Consider the following 10,364-nt stretch of genomic DNA (forward strand, 5'->3'; position numbering starts at 1 on the left):
CACACACACACACACACACACACACACACACACACACACACACTCACACACGCAGCCTATGGAGTCAATCGAATTGTAAGATAGATAAATCAAAAGCTATCACTCTTGTAAACACTTTATGCCATTTGAATATTAATGCGATGTAATTTCATGAATATTTGGCTAGATATTTGCTCACCTCTTTAGCAGCATATTTGCCCCGATTCGAATGAATTTTTTTCCCATTCTTCTGCACGATTCGCGTTCGCTCGTTCCGTTCCGTTCCGAATTCAGTTTTTTTTTCGTCGCTTTTTTTTCTGCCGACGTGATGCGTTTTTAAATAAAACGTGATTTCACGCGAGTATGCTTTGGAAATTGGAATGATTTTTTTCGTGGCCTCAATTTGCATATTGTTTTTTTGGGTTTTCCTCACTTTCTTCACCACGATTCGGTGACAACCACCGAGACAGATGGTCTTATGACGCCAAAACACCAAAATCCATTTCGAATAGAGAAAAAAAGTTTGAGCAGGCGAGAAAGAGAGAGAAAGAGAGACACAGAATGGGAAACGAATGAATTTTTTTTTGATAAATCGATTCGAAATGGTTTGATGACATTTTCATAATTGTGTCCCTTTTGTTTTCATTTTAATGGCACACTTTGCCAACGATGAGCCGCTTTGATTTTTATTGGCGAAATAAAAATCCTTGATGCCAACTGAATTTATATGACTTATTATCGAAACGGGAAACAAATCATTTGTCTTGAAAAGTTCCTTCTTCTTATTTTTTCTAACCTCCACCAAATCTCTTTGGATAATATTTTAAAAATTACGCTAATTTATGAGGAACAAAGTAAGAAGTAAATAAATGCAAACAGACACCAAGCAACACGGAGAGAAAAAAAATGGGCAAATGAATTCATACGAAATTCCTTTCACATTTTCCGACCGCTTTGATTCATTCGTCTTATTTCGCGTTTATTAAATCCAACGCATTTTTTTTCCTTTGCTCTCTGTGTGTATATTTGGGCGTCAGTTTCTTTTTACTGCCCTCTGAAGAGAGCCAACAGCCGGAGCATACCTTCATTTAGGGTTGTTTAATTCGTTTTGTTTAATTTACTAGATATTTCTTTTCATTTTAATTAGGTTCACCGTGTTTATAAACAGATCGGTATGCGTCGTTATGAATTAGGCCCGGCCGCGCTCGAATGCTCATGAACGCGTTTACTGCTCCATTTTACCGACCTCTTATTACATTTTTGCGTCTGATTAATTTTTTGTTTCACTCACATTTTTTTCTTCGTTAATGAATTTCAATTTTTTTGGGCGCGCTCAGCAAATGTAATGGAAACGTGGCAGGGGGCAGTTTTTTTAGTGCAAAATAACCAAGTTTATTTGGAGAATAACAGAATTTGTTAAAAGGAATTTTCTTGAAATTAGTTTTGATTTTTAGTCGAGTTGAATATTCCACCATTTTCAAAGGTGAGAAATAGTTGCGAAAATAAAGAAAAGTTTACAAGATTTTATCACAAATTTATTTCATTTTTCGATTTTATCACATGATTCGTTTAAAATTTGTGGTTTGGAAAGCAGGTAAATGGACTGGTTGAAACACACAATACCGTTTGATTGAAATTATCCGGTAAATCCACGGCTGTCCACTGACCGGAAACATCGTTGTATCGTTGCACTTTGCCTTTACTATGAAATATGTACAGATAATTCTCTGTAGCTCCGATGTGATAGTTGGATGCATCGGAATATGTGCAAAATGAAGCAATCTGTTAGAATGAACGAGAAAATTGTAAAATGACGGAAAATTGAATGAAGTTCAGATTCAGGTCTAGAGTTAAACTTAAAAATTACCGTGATCCATTGGTTGGACTTCTTTTTGAATTGCTCCACAAACAGAGTGCATTTCGATCGAATGTAGTTTCCCACATAGATGTTACCATGGTAAATAACTGCCTTGATAATACCGTTGTATGTGAGTGTCCCTCTTGCAATACGTTTACCGCCGATCAAATTGAAGCTGGAGACCTCAGATTTCTGGTTAATCACAAATATTTCATCGCCACTGCCAATAATTTCCTTCATTCCGCCACAATTCACTTCGATGCATTTGTAACATTCCGAATCGAGTCCGAATTTACAAACTATCGTTTTGTATCCTTCGTACGGCCAGGCCACATATTTCTCTTCCGACACGTAGAACGATCCACCGACCGCATTTGTCAGCCGTGGCTTAAGATATTGCACTGTTGGCGGAAGTGTTACATCGACCATGGTTTGCCGTTTGAATGTCCACGATTTTATCAATAATTTTTGATCTTTTATGTAACTGAAAAAAATTCGATCCCTCACTGGAAATACTCTGACTAGTTCAATGTTGATTTTATCCGTGTCGATGTGATATTTTGGCATGATTCGAAGCGATCGATTGAAATCGGAAATAGCATAGATCTCCATTCCTTCGCACTTACTCTTTGCAATTATAAAGAGACCTTCGTCGTTGCTGCTTTCACTGTTCATGCTGTCCAGCAGCATGGGCGTTTTACTGACATTGAATGTATCCTGACGACTGTAAACCGGTGACTTTTCTGCGGTACTGATGAACGATTGCATGTAACCGGCAATAAACTGACAGTTTGACCCATTGGTTTTTGTTTTGTTTTTGATGATCGAGGTGGGCAAATTAGGAAAAAAATGGGAGGAAAAAATTAAAAAAAAATCCAAAAAATACAAAGTACAAAGTACTGAAAAAACACTGGGCTGGAATTCTAAGTCATTTCACAGAAATCGTTCGGAATTATTTTTTTCGTACATAAGACCATATTGGAGTGAAAGAGAGAGATTCCACTATTTTTCTGCACTCCACAGGAATTATTCCGATAACTCAAGGAAGAGTGGATTGTGTTAGAAATAATTCCAGTGGAGTGCAGAAAAATAGTGGAATCTCTCTCTTTCACTCCAATATGGTCTTATGTACGAAAAAAATAATTCCGAACGATTTTGGTGAAATGACTTAGAATTCCAGCCCTGGATTCACACTCACAAATGACCGATAAATGGCTTGGTATGCGTTTAGCAACAGTGTACTATCTGCACCGCTTATGGATTCCACCGACTTCATAACATTTTCAAAAATTTTGCTTTCATTGTTCGACAGATTTGTAGCAACATCGTTCACATGAACTGCATTCCTTGGTGACATATCCTTTGAAATATTCGCGCAATTCACGGCGAGAAATTGTTCCGCCAATTCCTTGGACAATCTCAGTCCACATCTATCAGCGATTAACGCGTATTGCAAGCAATTCGTAGCATCTGCTGTTTTCTCTATGAACTGGCTACAAACTGCCTTCAAATGTGGGATTCGTAGCTCATGCGAGGCATTCGCCATTTTTTCAATGTTCTCCGAAGATAACTCTATTTCTCCCGTATAACAAAATCGTATAATTCGTTCTAATGACGCGAAATCAAGCGAATCAAATGAATAGTCTTTCTGATGATTCGAAAGAAGACTGTTGAAATAGTCGCTTGCAGCAGCTAGGACAATTGAATGCACGTAGAATCTACAAATTTATTTATTTCGGAGATTAATTACATGTTATTTATTTATTTATTCATTTATTTATTTTAGGTTAGATTTTGGACAGTAAAGAAATAGATTTTGAACAAATTTCGATTGTCAATCGAGGATTGATCTAATTACTTTAGTTTCACCAAGTTCAAGTTTACTTCTTTCAGCTATTACAATTTTTCTGCCAAGAAAAGGCTTCATTCAAGGGAAAAACTTACTTTCTGTGGTCACTGGCGGTTAGTACAAAATCGGCAAATTTGGCTTCGTCATAAAATTCTGAGAATCGGCTTAGAGTGCTTGCAGCATACTTTGAAACACTAAAAATTCGGGTTTTTTCCTTTGACTTGGTGTTTAGCAATGACGATACATTGATTTTTATTAAAGAGTCAGCGCACATCTTTTCAATTTTCTCTTTATTAACACTATAAAAAACGTAATTTTTTCGACCAAATTTACAATTGCGAACTATTTAAATGACTGCAAAAAGAACGGCGATTTGATTTGAATTGAATTTGATTTGGATTTAAAGTGAAACTACAGGCATTTTTCTTGATTTAGCATATTTTTTGGTGATATCGAAGTAGGCGAAAAATGGAACAGTTCGTACAAGTTTGATTTTTTCTTAAGCTAATGATAATAAAAGAATGTTAACTATCAACATAAGATTTGAACCAAATTTGAGCTTGAATTTTGAAGAAAACTTTGCTATCTCTTGATTTATCAATTTTATTTCACTTTTAAGAAAATTTAAGATTATTCCAACATGTTTCAAAATTTATCATCATTAACACACATGAATGGGCTTGTTGAAACACATAACACGATTTGATCAAAATTATCGGAGAAATCGAGTGTGGTCCATCGATCGCATGCATCATTATATCGTTGAATTTTTCCCTTTCCATAAAATACATACAAATAGTTATCTGTTGCACCGATATGGAAACTGGATGCCTCTGTGTATGTGCAAATCGAACCGACCTAACGGATTAGAGTAAAAATTTATTAGAGGAATTTCTATATCTAGTCTAGTTGTTGGCCAATTTGAATGTTCGAAAATACAATTCAATCCACTTACAATATTCCAATGATTGTTTTTCTTGTCGTATCGTTCGACATACAAATAACATTTCGTTCGAATATAACACCCCACATAAAGATTCCCATGAAAAATGACCGCTTTAACAATTCCATTTTTATTCAGCGATCCTCTCGGCGTTGATTTGGTTGTGTTCATATCAAAGCTCATCACTTCTGACTTTTGGCTGCTGAATACAAATATTTCATCTTCAAAGTAGATAATCTCCTTCAAGTTGTCGTAGTTAAACTCAATGCTTTTGTAACTTTCAGACTCCAGTCCGAATTTGCATGCTGTTATTTTGAAGCCTTCATAAGGCCATGTGACGTATTTCTCTTCTGACACTAAAATTTCGCCGCCAATTTCGTTGACAAAGCGTGGCTTAATGTATTGCACGGTGGCCGGGATCAGTACATCGGTCATGGCTTGCGTTTCAAAACACCAGCATTTGATTTGAAGCTGTTGACCTCTCGTCGAATAACACATGTAGATTCGATTTTTGTGCGGAAATATTCGCATTGTGAACGTATTGATTCCATCTGTCTTAATGCCATATTTTGGTAGACATTTGCGCGTGCCACTCGTTTCCGAAATGCTATAAAAATCGACTGCACTGCCATTTCTGCTCTTTGCTATGATAAAAAGTCCTGCATCAATGATACTACTAGTGGCTGCTACTGTCATTGGTTCCGGTATAGAAAATCGACTTGCGTGATTATTCGCAATAGCGTTTGAACGGCTTGAGGAAGTCGAATTATCCGAAGCAATTGATTCAAGGTAACCAGCGATAAACTAACAATTGAGAAAAAAACGAAACGAAACGAAAAAGTAATTTAATTTTACTGAATAGTTTTTGAAATTGAACTTAATTAAAATTGAGTTGGTAATTGAAAATAAATTCAAATTTCAATGCGCTATTTCCCAATTACTCACGAATGACTTGGATATCGCTTGAAACAAGTCTTTGGAAAAGACTAGCGGTGTCGTTGCAATGTGTTCATTCGTCTGAATCTTTCTCATTAAGTCTTTGAACAGACGATCATTCTTTGATAAATTCTTAACGAAATCGTCAAATTGCGATTCTCTCCAACTATGAAACTCTTTCAATTCGCATATTTTCGAGCAGCTAGCTGCGAAAAACTTTTTTGCCAATTCCTTTGACGCCTTTAGCTCACACTTTTCAGCAACTAATGCACACCGTAAACTGTTATCAACATCCAGCGATGATTCCAGGAAATCGCTGCACATCAATTTCAATGTTTCCATTTTAAGTTCATGTGCTGCAACAATAATCGCTTCTAAATTGTTTGCACTTAACCGAATTTCTCCGAAATAACAAAACCGAATAATATCGTCGAGCGTCTCGGAATCTATACTATCGAGGCAGCAACTTGACTCCTCTTTCAGAAGAATGTTATGAAAGTATTCACTCGCTGCTGCCATCACAATTGAGTGTACCTTAAAACTTAACATAGAACATGTACTTTTGTTTGGAGGGAATATTAAATTTTTTTTTCGAGATGTTTATGCAAATGTGTTCAATCACCCACTTACTGTATATGATCACAACTGATCAATTCGAAATCGGTGAATTTCCTATCGTTGAAAAATCGAGACATTCGACACATTGCACTTTCCGTATACTTTGAATCAACATAAGACTGCACACCTTCGCTTAACTTGACCTTTTTCCATGAATCACACATCTGTTTCAGTCTTTTTATATTATGTACAATTGGAAGTAGTTTTTGAAATCAAAAAAAAATGCTGTCAAACTAAAATGCGCACTATATTATGAACTTAAATGTGGTTTAAAATGTGTAATAACCAGACAAAACTAGAGGTGAACGTATAAAATGAGTTTTAAAATCTTCTTCGTAATAGAAATTGGAAAGCGACGAAATTGTTCTGATTAATTTTGATTACGGATGAAAAACACGGAATTTATTTCTGTGAAAAAGACTGAAGGAGAGTTAAAATTTTTCCTTTCGTTTTGCAGTACAAATGCTTTCAAACTAAGGTGATTTGATTAAATTTCAGAGTAATTCAGAAACACAAGCACTACTTCGAAAGTTTGGTGGCATTCAAAGACAAGAAATAGAAAGTGACTTTTTTTAAAAAATTGAATGAAGATAGACAAAAATATTCAGTGAAAATGCTGAAATAGACTTAATTTATCCTAAAAATGTTAATCTTAATTGATTTTTATCATATATTTTTTTTCATTAAAATATTTTCCTCAGAATGTCGGATACTTCTCTTTCAAAGGAGCGTTTTTGAATAGTATCAAGCTATATGAATGCCATAATATACGTGCCATTCATTCCAAATATAACCCTTTTTATATCCAGAGGGGCGAAACCGAACTGTCATCATCAATTACAACGCGGCTGTCAGAATAAAGTACAAATTAAATACACGCCAGACAGTCTTAAGTGCACCTTCGTAGAACGACTCGTTGAATTTGAACTACTTTGTTTGAAAAAGACAACGTATTTTCGTGAACGTATATTATTCATGGAGTGAATAAAAATGATAAAATCAAGTGGAAAATGAATATTTGTGTAAAATTATGTTGTTTCTTTATTTCCTATTTAAATGCAATGAATGATTTGGATGACACATCCACATTATCAAATTTAGAAAAATGTTTCCAACATGAACATATTTATCTAAGTTTTCTTTAGATTTGCTGATGTTCAAATGAATTTTGGAATCAATTAATTCAATTTTCTCATTTTTTACGTTCGCTTCCTACAAAGTGAGCTTGAAAATGTGTTTCAGGAGCCATGGGAATAAAGTGGCTCCTTAAACACACAATGACTTTGTTCCACCGAGTGCACAAATTTGTTCTACACATTGAACATGTCAGTAGATACTTAACCTCACTTTGTCAATCAAAAACAAGAAAAATGTTAGCAAAGAATTTCTGAGCAAAAAAAAGAAAGTTCATATTCTTTTTCGGTATTTTTTCAAACGTTTCTAAAATGTTATTAAAAATGGGTTTTCATATTAAAACACTAGGTATATTTTTATAAATAATTGAAATATTTTTTAACCAGAATGCTTGAAATATGTACTCATGTACTTATGCATACTTTTAGCGCGTTCCGCAACGAATGACAACCGACTACGCGGTCCCCGTTGTAGTTTGACAGTTCGGTTTCATGGCTCTGTTTATATCCGTACTGTTTGCTTAAAGTTCGTCTGAACAGGCAAGCAAGTGATATAAACGAAAGTAAACCCAAGTCCAATGAAATAATTGCTGTTTGCATTTTGCAAAACGAAATTGCCAGTAAAAATTGAAGAAAGCGTCAGGTATAAACACAGTGAATACAAATAAGGCAAAGGGCATTGTGAAAATCCATTTTAACAAAACAAACACAAAGAGCGGACGAGAAAAGCGTTTCGATAAATGTATACAATATGTTGTCATCGTGTGTTCTCGTATACAAAGTGCGAGTAGTTTTTCCACTCGACCGGAGGAGCTGGTACGGAATTGATTGTTTACCAAAAAAAAACTGGAAAACCTTCATATCGTTGCTGTGTAAATACGGCGTGTTTAATAGGTGTATGCTCTTCGCACTACAAAGCAAATAAAATAATGGCAGTCAAAACAAAAGTGACGGGTAAAAAAAAGACGCCACTGAAGCGTCGTCATTCTGGTGGGTGTTAGAAATGAGTTGCAAAAGCGAGAAAATGAGTGGAAAAAAAAGACATACAAACACGTAGAAAGTGAAAAAAAATGATTGAAAAGTGTCACTCGGTGAATGAGACTGGTTTTTGTGTTTAGGTTGCACATTTAGAAAAGTTCAAGCGTTTATGGCACCAATTTGTTTATCGTGTGTCATTGCGTCCATTTGAAACTCTTTTCCATATTGCTGCATTGCATTCGATTTCAGTTGCATTTCAACATTTTCCTTTTTACCCGTTCAAATATTTGCTTGAGTTGATTTTTTGTATGTGTTTCGATTGATGAGTTCTCCCTCCGGTTTTACCGGGTGGAATTGAGTCGCGATTGCTGCCGCATTTCAATAGGTGTGTTTTGTTGACACTGCATTGCATTACTCTTTCTCTTTTTTTTTTCTCAATCAAATGCTGTGTCATCAAGTCAGAAAAAGTTGTGAGTGCTACTCACAAGTAGCAGAAAAAGTTTGCCGCTGCAGAAACATTGAAACAAACAGAATCGTAGAAATGAGAATTTCAAGGGTTCTTTCATGCCAATGTGGCAAATGTGCTGAGGTGATCGCCAACCGCCGGCTTCGACGGGTAAATAACGGAAACGCAAAAATGAATGTGCGAACGTGACAATCGCATTGAGGATGAGCAAAGGAAATTTATGCGCCAAATAATAATTATGTGAAATGAATAAGGATGGAAATGGATAGGGAAAAAAGACGACTCTGAATGAAGGGCATATGAATACGTACAAACACGCAAATGAGAACTGAACCACATTCAGTATGCTAATTTGGATGCCCGACCAAAGACCATTTCATCATTTCCTCTCACTGTGGTAGCACTTGTGCGCGCCTCTGTTTACTCTGACAAATAAACTCTCGAGAGAGTGAAAGAGTGAGAGAGAGAGAGAGAGAGAGAGAGAGAAAGAAAACGCTAACAGTGTATCCTTCACATGTGTATCTTTCAAAACATAAAACGGTCATTTTTATTGCGAAAACAAGTCGGTTTTTCCATTATATCCGGGGCTACATCGTTTGCATCATGTATACACATCGTTCTCGGTATAATAATTCTTATGGAAAAAAAACACCACTCACCACTTGCCGCTTGCCACTTACCACTCGGTTTACACAGCATTCCGCCACAAGTGAATCAAATCTCGCACCGCTCGTTCGCTCTGTGCATACAAATATCAATAGCGGCAAACGGAATGTTTGCTCTACATATTTAATTAACTTTAAATTGATATTTGCACTGTTGCGGCCACACACTCACTCACTCACTCACCCAATTGCCCACTTGAATTCTCCATGTGTTTGCAATTTTATTTCCTATTTGTTTGATGAAGTTTTGGATTTCATATTCGTTTGCGTTTTTCAGCACAAACATTTTTCACTTGAGCTCACATTTTTTCCGCTTCTCTTTTTCATTCGGCAAAGTGAGATGTTTCCCCAAATATTTTGCTGTCGAAATGAAACCTATTATTTTGCAATCAGACACCGTCACTCAATCAACAACGTTCTGTGTGATGAATCAACAACAAGTCACACATCCACACAAACACACGACATGTGGAATTCGGTTGTGTGCCTGCCAAAATCAAGCCACATCCATTGAGGCTCTGCGCTCTGATTTAGCTTCGGGTAAATTGCTGACAATAAATTTAATCCGGAAAATTGACTAACTGAATTCACAATCAAAATCCAATGTAAATTGAATTCGAACATCATTTCCATTTTCGGCTTTTACAAACGGCCCCAATGTAATTTAACACCTGAATCATGCTCGCCGTCAGACAGGGTACACGTAGCACCGCATATATGGTTGAGCTATGCGGTATGTGCGTTGTTACGAGAGACTGATATAATCGACATACTCCTGTTGAAACCATTTTAAATTGAATGCTCTTGCGATTCGAAGACAAATCATCGTCAGCACACAAAACCACCGGACATTTGATAAAGACATATGGTTCACATGTTCGGAATATGAAATCAACAAATTGACTTCAATTCGAAATTTCAAGCGGAATGATTGATAAA

General features: G+C 36.0%; 2 protein-coding genes across 2 annotated transcripts; both read right to left on the bottom strand.

Annotated features, from left to right (window-relative positions):
• Positions 1-1,498: 1,498 nt before the first annotated feature.
• Positions 1,499-4,056, bottom strand: LOC129565946 (uncharacterized). The gene is made up of 4 exons (XM_055441333.1): positions 3,782-4,056; positions 3,036-3,555; positions 1,847-2,620; positions 1,499-1,761 (listed from the first exon to the last, which is right to left on the bottom strand). The coding sequence occupies exons 1-4, from the start codon at positions 3,958-3,960 to the stop codon at positions 1,549-1,551; spliced, it is 1,686 nt and encodes a 561-aa protein (XP_055297308.1). The 5' UTR covers positions 3,961-4,056; the 3' UTR covers positions 1,499-1,548.
• Positions 4,057-4,331: 275 nt separating this feature from the next.
• Positions 4,332-5,907, bottom strand: LOC129565647 (uncharacterized). Its single transcript, XM_055440745.1, has 3 exons — positions 5,575-5,907; positions 4,642-5,433; positions 4,332-4,544 (listed from the first exon to the last, which is right to left on the bottom strand). The coding sequence occupies exons 1-3, from the start codon at positions 5,905-5,907 to the stop codon at positions 4,332-4,334; spliced, it is 1,338 nt and encodes a 445-aa protein (XP_055296720.1).
• Between the last annotated feature and the right edge of the window lie 4,457 nt (positions 5,908-10,364).

Source organism: Sitodiplosis mosellana, unplaced genomic scaffold, assembly GCF_009176505.1.
Source record: "Sitodiplosis mosellana isolate CC-2019 unplaced genomic scaffold, AAFC_SMos_1.0 Smas_scaffold_3, whole genome shotgun sequence".
NCBI lineage: Eukaryota > Metazoa > Arthropoda > Insecta > Diptera > Cecidomyiidae > Sitodiplosis > Sitodiplosis mosellana.

Bases quoted from the DNA above. Each gene is read 5' to 3' on its own strand.
- LOC129565946 (XM_055441333.1), bottom strand. From the start codon at position 3,960: ATGTGCGCTGACTCTTTAATAAAAATCAATGTATCGTCATTGCTAAAC. The intron at 3,556-3,781 runs GTAAGTTTTTCC...ATAAATTTGTAG, and splicing joins ACCGCCAGTGACCACAGAAA to ATTCTACGTGCATTCAATTG. The intron at 1,762-1,846 runs GTAATTTTTAAG...TCATTCTAACAG, and splicing joins AGTCCAACCAATGGATCACG to ATTGCTTCATTTTGCACATA.
- LOC129565647 (XM_055440745.1), bottom strand. From the start codon at position 5,907: ATGGAAACATTGAAATTGATGTGCAGCGATTTCCTGGAATCATCGCTG. The intron at 5,434-5,574 runs GTGAGTAATTGG...CTCAATTGTTAG, and splicing joins AAGCGATATCCAAGTCATTC to TTTATCGCTGGTTACCTTGA. The intron at 4,545-4,641 runs GTAAGTGGATTG...CTAATCCGTTAG, and splicing joins AAAACAATCATTGGAATATT to GTCGGTTCGATTTGCACATA.